This window comes from Leuciscus leuciscus (genome assembly GCF_965113295.1).
Source record: "Leuciscus leuciscus genome assembly, chromosome: 4".
Classification (NCBI taxonomy): domain Eukaryota; kingdom Metazoa; phylum Chordata; class Actinopteri; order Cypriniformes; family Leuciscidae; genus Leuciscus; species Leuciscus leuciscus.
The window spans coordinates 35207065-35221084 of NC_138728.1; the positions used below are offsets into that span (position 1 = coordinate 35207065).

Genomic DNA, 14020 nt, shown 5'->3' on the forward strand with positions numbered 1-14020 from the left:
ATAGCAACGACAGACGCCACGGGAAAATCCGACCGAATTTTACTATTAACAATAAAAGATAAGCTAAAGTGCATTGCAAATGTCAGTAATTTTTTTTTATAAAAATTTTTTTAAAGTCTGAAATATGTGAGGTTTATCTTTTTATAAAAAAAACTTTTTTGTCAACTTTATTTGAACTTGTACATGTTAGTATATAACATGTTGCAAGACACTTTTAAAATCTGGCTATCTTTTTTAATGGTATTATTTTAATGTTTATGTAAACAAAAAGTGCATATTGATGCTAATTTTATTTGTTATTTGCTGGTTTTCGACATTGTGTAGTAGTAGTACTTTTTGAACAGGATTCTGTGATAACCGTGGTCATTTTTGTCACAATAATCATTGAAATGAAATGTTCATGCCATTTCATCTCTAGTTATGATCAACTATGATCAACTAAAATCAACTAGCATTTTTTACAGTATAATATGCATAGTACAATTTTCTATAAATAAAATTATATATCTGATTCTGACACACGTTGTTGCGTGTGTAAGGTTACTAATGTGATTGTTTTATCTGTAAATTAAATTAATGTTTTTTCAATTACTTAATTCATTGAAATAAAATGAATTAATTGATTTGAATTTTTGGCAATGTAGGTCTTAAATTTCAAACTTTATGGTCTTATAATGTCTTAAAAAGGTCTTAAATTTGACTTGCTGAAACCTGCAAGAACCCTGGGAAGGAGAGTTTCACCTCCTTATCAAGGAGTTGCGAAATTATCCCGAGCGATTCAAAATTTACCTCAGAATGTCAGTGGAACAGTTTCATGCTTTGCTAGCGATACTGGAGCCACATATTATAAAGAAGACCACCAATTTCCATGAACCAATCGATCCTGAACAGAGACTGGCAGTGTGTCTAAGGTATGGACGGACGGACACGGACACACACACACACACACACACACACGGCCGGCGGAAGCGCTGGGCAGACAGAACAGCTGTATAGGCCTACAGGTTATATTTTATACCCAAATAATACATGATTAGTAATCGAATTGGCTGCTCAATCACACCTTAATCGATCCGAAATTTCGATCTGATTGAAAGGGGAGGTTTATTCCTTTTCTAATCCGATCGAGAGAACATGTAAACATTTGATTGTCAAATTGTCAATTGTCAAAAAACCTCTCAAAATACTGGCCGTGGATGCGAAAACCGCAGAAAATCGAATCCGATCCGAATTTTTTTATTACGGACGAAAGTTTCGTAGACAGTGTGCAAGCGTGATTGACATAAGGTGAGGTCGAATTTTTTTTTTAACGTACGGAAAATTTCGGATGCGAATTTCCGACTCAGTGTGCAATGGCCTTTAGTGTTGCTTTAAGTCTTTATTTCTTTCATGGAATCTACCTGAATAAATCATATAAAATCCCCTAAATTATTTAGTCTATGACACAATGAATTTAATATTTTAAGTGAAATATGCTTTTTTATTTTAAGTTGACTCTTAAAAGTGTGTGAATTAGAGTGAATGGAAATGACCTGTTTATATTTCACTTTGAGTTATACTGTATAATTAAAACACTGTATGCTGCACAGCACAGAAACAAACTTGTTACTGCACTATCATTAGCAAAGTTATAATGAACAACATGTTTCAGAGTATTAATACATGCAGTTATTAACAACCTAACCATAAGCCCTACTCTTCTGCACAATGGTAACGATCAAAACTTCAACATAATAGAAACAATTTCAAATGTCAAACATAACTGAACATTAACAGATGTTTCCCTTTACTCAAAGACACATAAAATAACACTTAATTTCAATGGTGTCTCTAATTAAAACCACATAATTGAACTAATTCTCTTAAAATAAATAGGTAGCCTTTTTTCCTTCATTTTATGAGCTTAATCGGTTCCTCAATTCAAGCCTCAAAACTGATGTTTCCTTAAAAAGATTAGGAAAATGTATCTCTTGGTTTTATTCTCAATATTTTCTATATAACACTGAACCACAATTTTTTAAAATAAAATATACACAACATTTTTAATTATCACCTAAATTTTAATGAAAGTTACAAGACCCATGATTCATTTTTTACAGTGAATGTTTCAGACTTCCTGATCCTATTCAGATGAGTGTTTCTAACTATTTGCAAACACACTAAATTTAAACATGTTAAATTGAAAAATTTATTTTTACATTTTTTTGTACAATTTTTTGGTCAAAACTTTTTTGTACATTTGTCACATTTAAAAATGTATGATATGCACTTACTTTCGTGCTAAAAGGAAAAAAAGATGTACATGAGATAAGAATAAAACTACATTATTTACATTTACCGCGTAAAGAAACAACAGATGTTGCTTTGATACTACTACATATATGTTTTAGAAATGTCTGTTTCTATCTATATGTATCACCAATAAAGGTTATTGAAAATGGGACAGCTACATCAAGCTTTGAATGTCGTTTCCGTTTCTTGCTGTAAAACAGTTGTGATAAATCAATACAGTATTATTTGTGTATCATACATTGTCACCTAAAATAAACCAAAAATTTTGATTAGTTACTCCCACCAAACAAACATATTGAAAAATATACAAACACAAACAAATAATTGTGAGTACACCAAAAATAAATAAAAATAACATAAAAAGATAACTTTTGTTGTAAAACTAATGTGTTTCTTCTGTTAGAGAACTTAAGATAAATCTTTCACCAAACAAATATACCAACACAGACAAATAAATTTGAGTAAAACTAAAAGAAATAAAAAGTTAACATTTGTTGGAAAATGAATGTTTCTTCTGTTAAATTAACCATTTCTCTTGGGCTTTTTATTACTCTGTCAGGCTCTCCAGCTGTTCAGTCTCTCTGGAGACGTCTAGAAAACCATAATACAGGATGCTGTTAATTTTACATGAACATTTCTGAGTGCTTGTGATGATTGAGATGAGGCCATCATTGGGAATAATCACTATATATTTATTTACTAGTTTCTATGGTGTAATATGGCATTCTCTCTTACCCATCAATGTGATTTTGCTGGTTTGGGACAGTGCGAGTTTTATTGATTTCTTCAGTCCTGATTCAAGAGCATCCTTTATGTAGAGCTTCACAAAGAACAAGATAAGTTTCAGATTAGTCATTGTACAAATTAACACGTTTGTCTTAATGATTGTGAGATTAATACCTTTAAGTCATTGAACCTTTTAAGCGCTTCATTTTTTGCCTTGTTGAACATGTCTTGTTTTTTCTTTTCGACTGTGTTTATTAACAGATCTCGCATTTTCTTCACGGCTCCGGCTCCTCCTATTGCTGCAGCTTCTAAAATCAGCAACACTCAGTATTCACTCATTGTCTTTCTCATGGGGACACATCAGAACAAAGAAATGTGTTTAAAATAAAACTAGTGAACATAGTTGTGAAAATAGTAGTGAAAATGATGGCAAGTACAGTAAAAGCTACTGGTCTGACTGAATCATTAGAAAGAAAATACTGTTGATGAAATTCAAGTGGCTTTTATCTTTCTGTGAAAAAAATGCATTCATTCATTGCCATCAAGTGCATTTTGTGTCGCCTAATTGTTTGAGTTCACAGAATTAGTCAGGTTACACTTGGGATACCATACAGTAAGTGACAACTCATATATTGCAACTCACATCATAATCAGCTGGTCTTTAAATGCTTAAATTATGAAAACAGATCTTGACGAAGTTACTGTACTGATCACATCGTTTTTTTTGTTTGTTTTGTTTTTTCAGTTACTTTTCATTCATGGTTTTGTTTCTTATAGTGATTATTTTAATTCCTCCTTTTTACTTTACATAAAAAGAGCTAGTGTTTAGAATAATTGTTTTTAAATAAAAATGTATACAAATACTAAGTGTTTAATTAAAACTGTAATGCCCTGTTTTACAGGCAATGCTTAAACAGTCTCAATTAAAATGCATGTTTGAGCTGTTAGTGCAATTGTTTTATCTCACACCAGTAATGTTTTAAAGGCAACCAGACAGTTTCTGGTCCCATTGACTTCCATAGTATATATTTTTTCCTACTATGGAAGTCAATGGGACCAGAAACTGTCTGGTTACTGGTATTCTTCTAAATATCTTCCTTTCTGTTCAGCAGAAGAAAGAAATTCATAAAGGATTGAAACAACATGAGGGTGAGTATATGATGACAGAATTTTCATTTTAAAGTGAACTATCCCTTTAACTAAGGTCTAATCCTGGCTTAATCTAAACCCTGTCTATGAAACCAGGCCTTAATGTTATCTTACGTTCATAGCAAGACGCCATTTCATTCTCAATAGTTGTTTGGATTGATAAGTAGATGTCCTTCTTTTTATCAATAACTTCTCTGTTGAGCGATGCCTTCAGTTTAGTTTCCTTTCAAAAAAGGGGAAAAGCCAAAAATAAGTCAGAAAAATCTTAAAACATCAAGAGGCTGAAGCGTTTTTTATATCAAGGACCCTGCTTACTTTAGTACATTAACAGTTTGTACATTTCAACACAAACTAGTTTATAAAAACAGCCTGTTTAATTGTAGGATGGAAACAGAATTCACATATATTTTTCAATGAAAGTAAAGATAGGCAGTAGGCACAGAGGAAAATGCCCAGATTACAGACAACTGAACTCACCTCTGTTTTGATGTATTTCTGAATGTGATTTAATGTGGAAGATCTGAAATAGGCAAAGTCAGTCTGGATGATACTGAACTTGTCAATCTGTTCCTGCACTGACTTCCCTGTTTGTCCATTCACACTGAAGCCAAGAGAAAAGAAATGTTTCAAAACATTTACAGAATATTGTTGTAACCCCTGAGAAATAATGAAATATATATAATAATGAAATAAAGGAAACAGTGATGTAATTTTGGATTGTTTTACTGACATGGATCTTTGAATATCGTTTAGAAAAATTAACTAATCTTAATTCAAATCATGTCATTCATGTAGGAAGAGTTCAATTAAAATGTTACATTTTCAATAACCAAATTCGCAGAACATGCCAACTTACTCAAACTCATATTCTGAATTAGGAAATCGTCACAAAGCAGCCAAACAATAGACTGGACATAAACCAAACAACAAGGGGATGCATTATGAGGGAAAAATACATTACAATTTATCCACAATCTATTCAATAATATGAGAGAGCTTTCATATTTTATGATATTTTCTGAACGAAATGTAAAAGTTGTTAATAAAAAGTTGAAATTAAATTTCCCCCTTCATCATATAGATAGTTTAAAGGATTATGCATTGTGTAGCTGTAAGGGCAAAAATAAAACCTAAAACTGTATAAAATTTGAAATATGAACTAATTTCTGTTTTCTATATAACCTATGCAGCTGTCATGTGACAAATGAACAAAAGACTTGGACCAGAAGACACAGTGGGGATTTGGGAGATGAAACAAATCATTTCTGTTTTCTGTAGAGTGCATGTGGCTGTCATGAGAGACCCATTGATAGAGGGAAAGACAGTACAAGCCCAATCATATTTTTGTTCCTGCCTGGACGTCGTAGGAGACAAACATAAGGAAGTTTACTTCACAAAACATTTGGCCTCAAATTAATCTGGCATTGCCACTAAACCCAATCTTTATTTTTCTGGGCAACAGAGTCATTTGCTGGTTTACTGCTCGAAATGCAATCTGTAATTGGTTCATGTTTACAATAATTAATCAAGCTCCAATTTAATGTTAATTGTTAACATAATGTCAACAGCCTCTTATTAATTATATGCACTCATAACTGATCATGCTGATGCCTTAAACATCCCAAGTCACATTGTAGATTATTTTCTTTTCATTTTATTATAAACTGAACAAAGGGGGACTAGAAATGAAATGATGAATCAGCGCTTACGGAAAAATGTGTTTAAAATCTTCTTCAAGACATTCATGCAGGTTTTTATACAATGCCTTGTTTAGGTCTAGGAGATCCTTCCTCCCTTTCGAAAAACAGCACCCACCATTCCTGCACAAAGCTCGAAGGATTTGATAAGATACTTCATTCTGAGTGAAAGCACAAAAAAGTACCAGTTTTAAATAGGCAAACAAATTTTGACTGATTATTCACATAACCCTTGAATCACACTCACATGTTTTATCATTGCTATTATGGAAGCATCACATGATTTGACTGATTTTTCCACTCCCCTTGAGAGACACTGATCCAGAACACTATAAATGGTGTCAAAACGAATGTCCAGTTCATTTAGTGCCTTCATTAGGCTTTCCTCCATTTCCATGCAGACTTTGTCTGTCATTTTAACCTAAAACATCCATTTAACAGCAGTGAATTACAGAATAATGTATAATGGCAGCTTTCTGTAGACATGCATGTGAAATATCAGCAATTCTGACTCATACCGTTTCCTTGTTTGTGTCCGGCCGGACACTTTGGCTCAAGGACAAAACTCCCTTTGCTTCATTGACATAAACTCTGGTCAGTTCTCTGGTAATGTTCTTGTTAACAATCCTCAGATCATCCCGCAGTTTGGGGATTTCTACAGGTATATACCATTTCCAAAAACACAATTGGATTAATGTGATGTATTTAACTTTAGATTAATCAAACAAACATGTATTTTTGTCATGAATAATGTGGTAAAATGGTCATAGGTATGCTTTACCTGTTTCACTAGGCTCCAGATTTAATTTAGGGTCAAAGAATGCTTTGGAGCTTACAGTAAAAACTAGAAAATCACTGTCAGTGCTGACTATTTTCTAAAATAAATAAATTTAAAAAAGGTAAGAAAAAGAAAATATTTAAATATATGTAGTAAAGAAACTTGCATGCGAGTAGAAATCATTCAAAATACTGATAACAATAAAGAGAATTAGGAAACACAAAAACCTTAATATCAGAGTTTTCAAACTTCGCTTTGATCCTCATCTTGGCATGTTCATTTCTATGAAGTATGCATACTTTTTCCAGATCCTGAAGAATGATTAAAAACACCAATATATGAGTTTATATGTTTAATATAGGCGTATTGTGGATTCTGATTTAGTGGTTGATTATGCACTATAATGTATAGCAGATATTCCTCTCAGTAAATGAATTTAATTGCAGTTACAACGATATGAAAGATCTCACTGACCAGCAAATTTACTTGGAACAAATGTATGCAATAACATTTTTACATTTTCCAAACCTTGTCTCTTGTGAGTTGGTCTGCAGTAAGCCTTGCAGATCTAAAAATAAATGTTCAAAGGAAATAAGTCACTTTTTTATTTTTGATACTTTTCACCGTACAAGATTAAAACATGCTGTATTAAGAGGTGCTGTATGTTATTAATATAAGGCTTAGAATAAGAGACTTCCCCTTCACTTCGTATGTATAATTTTAACAAAATACCTCACATAGGCTGCTGGATTGATCTCATCAGTCTTTGTACAGATGAATTTAATGCGTTTGCATTCTCCTTCTGGTCCCAATTCTTTAGTACAGTGCTTTAAAATCCCCCAGGGGTCTTTGTCAGTGATTGCACGATTGATATCACTTACAATCCAAAGAAAAGAGCACTCTCTCAGTTTCTACAAGATTGGAAATAGTGATTTAGATGACATGGTTGTAGTAGCATAATAGATTGTGTGTTTCTTTAATGATTTGAAAAGTAGCAATACATTTACAGATTTCCACTTGTCATCTCTTATCTTATTGCAGTTTCCAGTTCCAGGAATATCAACAAATGCAATGTGTTCCAGGAGTTCGTGACAATCTGGAATCTTGATCGTCACACACTTCACAATTGGCCAGTACCAGCCACCGGAACTTGACTTGCTGTGTTGTGTGTAACTTGCAACTTCATTGGTGAATTCAAAGACCTGTTGAGAAATTGCTAACTTCACTGCCAAACAAGAATTCAGAATGTATTATTATACATTTAATGTTGTAAACGAAACCTTTGATGTTAAACATATTTACTCTCATAAAAACTTACATCACTTTTTGAGATTCTCTTACTGATGGACAAAAGGGTTTCAATCTCAGCAAATTTGTCCTCTTTCTTGAGTTCTTCTAAAGTTTTCTTATCTGCATCATCTCCATACAGCGCAGTGATCTTTTCTACAGCAATGTCAAACAAGTCATCATTCCTGTCCTCGCTTTCATCTGACAAAACACTGAAAAGATCTTTGAGCTCTTTCTCCCACTCCTGCAGAGGTACAATATAGAAAATAAGGCTTTATTTATTTATTTTATATTTATGAACATATTTATAAAGAACTCTCACTAAAGGCATGGTAAGATAAAATAGGAAACCTCTTTAGAGAAGAGTTCGATCTCTGCTATGTAGTTTGAGTCCTCCAGATTGGCTTCTAACTGAGTAACAACCGCTGTACAGGCACCAAAGCAACCCGTTGCCACTAGATCCTTTTTCCCCAAGACTGCATTCAATAGGGAGCTCTTCCCTTCTCCTGATTTTCCAAAAATTCCAATGGTTGCCTTCTTCCTGCTGACTTTCTCCATTTGATTTATCTTAGAAATCATGTCTTCATCGAAGTTATCAGTGACTCTATTTATGGTATTCTTAACTTTCTTCATGATCTCCATAGCTGTGTGCGATGAAGAAGGAAATCACAGAATAAAATAAATACATTATATACATTTCATTTGTTTAAATTTGATTTTATTTATAAAAATGTACAGTGTGCTCAGACAACCAATATGTAACAGATCAGCATAATCCAGTTAGCTCCTGTTGATAGGTCTAATTTGTAAGTCGCTTTGGATAAGGGCGTCTGCTAAATGACTAAATGTAAATGTAAATGTAGGTGTATATAAGCAAACCTTATATTTCTCCATTGACAGCCATTCAAAAGCAGTCAAGAAACATATAAATCACAGATATTTAATTGTACTATTATAGATGTTTTACAAATGCACAATTTTTGAAACAGTTTGAAATAGACTTTCCCCGGTGTCACCACTCTGTACAAATGTACAATATTGGGGATTCTTTAATTAAACACACAGGCATCTCAAACACAAGGTAGCTTTCACATAACACTGACGAGACCGGAGAAAAATCACGTTTTTAATGCTGTTTATGTCTATGTGGTATTTTTAATATGCTTTAAGACAAACCATGTGCAAATTCATAAATCAAGACCATTGCAGAGTATTTTCTCCTTAAAACTGCAGTGTCTGCCTGTGTGAACTGGGTTTGTAGCTCCGTATATCTCTTTCCTGCTGTTTATATTGCTTAATATAATTTAATCCTCACAGTATATCTGATATTCTCTAATATTGTCTGTCACAATGATCTGACATCACTAGCACAATGCGCGAGCATTTCGCTAACCTGTTAACCTGCCATCTGTGCTTTTTTTCTCTTCAGAAGGCCTTTATTAACTCTTGTTGCAGGCATTTGAACACTGGCTTTTCTTTACAAAGAACAATTGAAATAAAACTCAAGGAACTAAGCATATTTGTCTTTTATTAAACATTTAATGAAAAGTGGTATTTTTATTTTATTTTATTTTTTTCTCAATGTTGTGTAATATGGCACATGCAACAATGTCACAGGCCCTGTCAGGTGTGAAACCCTCAGACTTATCAGACACCGAAATCTTCCCTTTAGTTAGCCAAAGTTCATTTCATTGTGTGCCCTTGTCCTGGCTAGAGCTGCATTGTAACTGGTTTGTTTCACATTTACATTGTGAACCCCCTTTCTGTTCACATAATCCCCTTCATTGAGGCCTTGATGGCAGTCTATGATCTAGCTATAGTCTATGGTACCAATCACGTTAGTGAAGCCTGAGTGACATTTAAAAAAAACTGCTTTATAACATTGGGTCTTCAGTGGCTTGGAAAGGCCACAAAAAAAAAACAACTGTTTTTTAAACCTAAAAGCGCCAGGTAAACTCCGAATGACACGACAGACAGCACTTTCCATCAAGTTCTCCGCATCTCCAATAATGTAAAGGAAAGAGCCACTCGCAAATAATCTTAGGGGCGGCAGTGGCTCAGTGGTTCATGTAGATTGTCTACAAACCGAAAGGTTGGTGGTTCAATCCCCGGTTCCACCTGACCAAGTGTCGAGGTGTCCATGAGGAAGACACCTAACCCCAGCTGCTCCCGACGAGCTGGATGGCGCCTTGCATGGCTGACACCGCCGTCGGTGTGTGAATGGGTGAATGTGAGGCTATGTAAAGCGCTTTGGTGGCCATAGGTCTGTGAAAGCGCTATATAAATGCAGTCCATTTACCATTTAGGGCAATGTAAACAATTTGTGCTGTAGTTAAAGCCCGACTCCGACAAGTCGAAAATAAATGTGCGTTTCCAACAATTTAATAATGTAAACGACAATCTCACAAGTCACGAGAAAAAATATACATCTCAGAAAGTGCACTATCGCGCTGCGCTGGACTTCCCGTATCAGCTCCGCTTAAAAAGCCGCAATCTAATCCTGTTAACATGAAATAAGCCTGCTCGCGAGCAGGTTTAAGTTTACGGACCTGTTGCTATGACAGCAAGTCCAGGATGAGCTTCGAAGAACCAAACAATCCAAGATCATGCCAAATCGCCAACAATCAAATCCAGCTAACTGAGTGAGCGACGTACGAAGAACGAGCCCCAGGTGTGAGTGAGTGGAGGCGGGGATAATTAGCATATTCATGGGTCCAGGTATACTAAATGAAGCAAGGGTGTAGAGTTACATTTAAGCTATTTTAAGACATGAATTAAAAAAAATCAAAGGAAAAAACACATTTGATTATGTCACTTTGGTGGTCAAAATATGTGTTTTAAGCGATAAAATTATTGACTACAGGGGGACTTTAAAAACACTGTGCAAACAAGGTGATTTGTGGCAACACAGCTGAATGAAATGACAAATTAAATCTGTAAACATGATGACAAACACAGGCAGGGAAATGGTGAAATGTCCAGACTGAATGACACTGAGATGACACTCTACAGCAAGAAATGATAATATAGCATTGTTCAGTCACATGGCAGATGTCTCAGAAAAAGAAAGAAGATTGCTTCCAGTTAAATAATTAAAAGTCTGATATAACCCCTTTAAATTTGCTCTGTAGCTACTTTGTCTCTAAATTAAATTATGGGTGGACAGATTCAGATTTAACTTGCCTAGTGTCAGTGGTGAATCCATGCTCGAGTCAGATGATTCACTATCACGCTTTCTTTTTTTAGTACCTATGAGAGAATTCATTCCAACCATTATATTTCCTCAATCACTGGCTGTAAAGCAAACACACAATGATGTTTGTTTGTTTTTTAAGAAACATTCATACCTTGGCTAGCCATTGTGAGATTGATGGAAAGTCCTGAAGGGGATAAGAAAAGATTTGGGTTATTTTTGTGCAATTTTGTTTATTTTATTTATTTAATTTTTGTGCAACAAACCAAAAAATTCTCAAGAGCAATTTTTGAAGGGGACACAAATAACACAGCCAAAATTGTACTTGTTGCTTACACAAAGGGATAGTTGTTTAAATATGAGTTAGGTTAATATGTTCACCATGCAGTCATATTATAATTATTAAATTATCTTGTGTCCTCCACATAGTATTTTAGGTTTCGTCTGGGACAGACGAGCCCACTGATCTGCCACTTAACATCATATTGAGCAAATCCCAAAACAATGGTAGATCTACAATATTAGCCTAATATCAGTTCACACATAGGCTTATCGCTGTGTAAATTGTAGTGGGTGACTTACTATCCAACAAGCTACTGATGTTTAATACAAAACAAGCTACCAAACAAGCTAGGTAACATAATCGCTGACATAGCGGACTCATTGAAAAATAGATCAGATATTAAAAAAATTTGTCATGACTAATTTATTAATGACTGAGCATCATCTGTATTAAAGAGAAAAGAATCACATCATCCGATGATTAAAGTTAATAAGATAGCCTTGACAGCTGACTTACTGGAGTTCCACAACTACTGAAGAACTTGTTCTCTCCCACCGGACTTGTGTGTGTGAGGTAAAGGCGGAAAGCAGGCAGTGGACCAAAGCACTGTGAGGCAAGAGAACGGGGACTCAAAATGTTTCTGAACTTAAATCGTTTGTATTGTTTTACTATATACGCAATTATTTTAAGTATATATCATTATATTATTTACAATACACAGCATGGTTTTTAATTATATTTTCAGGGGAGGGACAACAGACATTAGTTTTGGAGGCACATATAAATGTCATGTGACTTAAAACAGAACATCATTGGTTACCTTAAGGCCTGCTCTTTTAATTCCCATAGTGCAATATATTGTATTTTTTTAGTAGAATAAATTAATGAGTATTAAATAATGAATTAGTAGAAATTAATTCTTGCCATATGGCAGCTTCGTACCATAAAGGGTTAACAATTATGTTTTCAAGTTTTAACAAAAGTTAAGGACCATAATAATTTGAGGGTAGTTACCTTGTATGTCTCAGGATAATGTCTGTGGAACAGGACACTGCTCTAGATTCAGCTAATAAGCTCTGATGAGACTTCTGACATTAACGCTCAGGATACAGTGTACTGGCAGATCTATAGTCTGCCAATAGCATATGTATAAGGAAAACAAAAGTGAACATCCTCAAAGTTCAAGACATACCACATTGTGTTAACAAGAAAACACAAGAGTTTGCCTATTCTTTGCATCTCTCTTTTGCATTTGACCTTTTATGCAAATCATGACGGACTATGGACTTATGGAGGTTTTTCCTGCATAGACAATTGTGAGTAGGGTTGGGAACCGAGAATCAGTTCTTATCCAGAACTGGTCATGTTTTTTGAAAATTGCGGAATTCCTAAGTTTTGGTTCCGAAAACGGTTCTGGTGAGATGTGTGGGTGAAGTGCTGGGAGCTTATCCTTTAATAGTGACGTCTCACCTCATTAATATTAATATAGTAATGCACTGAAAAGCACCTCACGCTGCAGAGAGAGAATAAGACAGAAGAGCTGCACGATTAATCTTTTTAAAAAATCTCGACAAACACCCAAGCGATCTTCCTAAATGACAAAAACTTTGGAAAACATCACACCTGGAACATTCAAATCTGTTTGCACTGTCGCTGACTCAGATAGACCAGTTGTCTATATAGATCTGAAACAGCTTATCTTCCACAGTCTTTTTAACCACACAGTATCAAGATTTCTTTGTTACAAATATTCAAATGATCACAGCAGTACTGAGATAAAAGTTTATAGTTCGACACCGATGTCTACATTAGCAACCTAAATAGAGTAAATCACCTTTTGAAAGTCGCTTCAAATAATTAGTGTATTGCGTCTGATGCTTCAAAACGTTCATAAAGACAAGTGACTGTTAAAGCTGCAGTCCGTAACTTTGTGTTCAAAATTTACTAAATGTAATGAATAAATACATCATGAATGCATTTTCCAAACCATGTTTTTGTCTTACGCTGAATCACTACAGTAAACCTATATAATGCGTTTCTATATTCGGGTCGGCACCGCTCAGAGTAGCCCAGTGTGCGTGACTCGTCATAGACATAAACAGATAGAAGTAGCTCCAGCTACAAAGTTCTTCCACAAGACACATGTAGTTCTGTTTATTAACCACTAAAGCACCAAAAGTTAAGGACTGCAGCTTTAAAATATTTATTTGTCTTTGAATCATTCATTCAAGAGACTCGGTTCAAAAACACGGATTCATTCAGTAATTAAACAAGTGAAATCTTTATGAATCAATCATTCAAACCGATTTAAAAAATATATTCTGTTTCACCTGTCTGGATCTTCAATGTGCGTTCAAGCTTATTCTACCCCTTCTGAGAGGGTATTCTCCACTGCTGGAGATACAATAAGCCAGGAGATGTCCCAAATTCTCCAAGAGAATGCAGAAATTTTTCCCTCACAAAAATTAACTATTTTTGCAAAAATTGCTAACTAATATGTAATTTGACAAGTATAAAAAATTAACACAAAATGGATTGTTTGAGTTGAGTATTGTGCATTTTTTCCTTACTACTCTTTTTTTATTAGTCGTTTATAATTTTAATGGAATCAGAAC

General features: G+C 34.4%; 1 protein-coding gene across 1 annotated transcript; it reads right to left on the reverse strand.

Annotated features, from left to right (window-relative positions):
• Nucleotides 1-2179: 2179 nt before the first annotated feature.
• LOC309497335 (nuclear GTPase SLIP-GC-like) lies at nucleotides 2180-12584 on the reverse strand. Its single transcript, XM_082167550.1, has 18 exons — nucleotides 12420-12584; nucleotides 11922-12011; nucleotides 11277-11309; nucleotides 8281-8573; nucleotides 7961-8173; nucleotides 7650-7844; nucleotides 7375-7553; nucleotides 7171-7210; nucleotides 6870-6953; nucleotides 6646-6739; nucleotides 6383-6519; nucleotides 6112-6285; nucleotides 5877-6025; nucleotides 4645-4768; nucleotides 4282-4390; nucleotides 3193-3326; nucleotides 3028-3112; nucleotides 2180-2883 (listed from the first exon to the last, which is right to left on the reverse strand). The coding sequence occupies exons 3-18, from the start codon at nucleotides 11287-11289 to the stop codon at nucleotides 2840-2842; spliced, it is 2067 nt and encodes a 688-aa protein (XP_082023676.1). The 5' UTR covers nucleotides 11290-11309; nucleotides 11922-12011; nucleotides 12420-12584; the 3' UTR covers nucleotides 2180-2839.
• Nucleotides 12585-14020: the final 1436 nt, after the last annotated feature.

Bases quoted from the DNA above. Each gene is read 5' to 3' on its own strand.
- LOC309497335 (XM_082167550.1), bottom strand. The intron at 6,520-6,645 runs GTAAAGCATACC...ATATACCTGTAG, and splicing joins TCTGGAGCCTAGTGAAACAG to AAATCCCCAAACTGCGGGAT. The intron at 6,286-6,382 runs GTATGAGTCAGA...TGGATGTTTTAG, and splicing joins CGGACACAAACAAGGAAACG to GTTAAAATGACAGACAAAGT.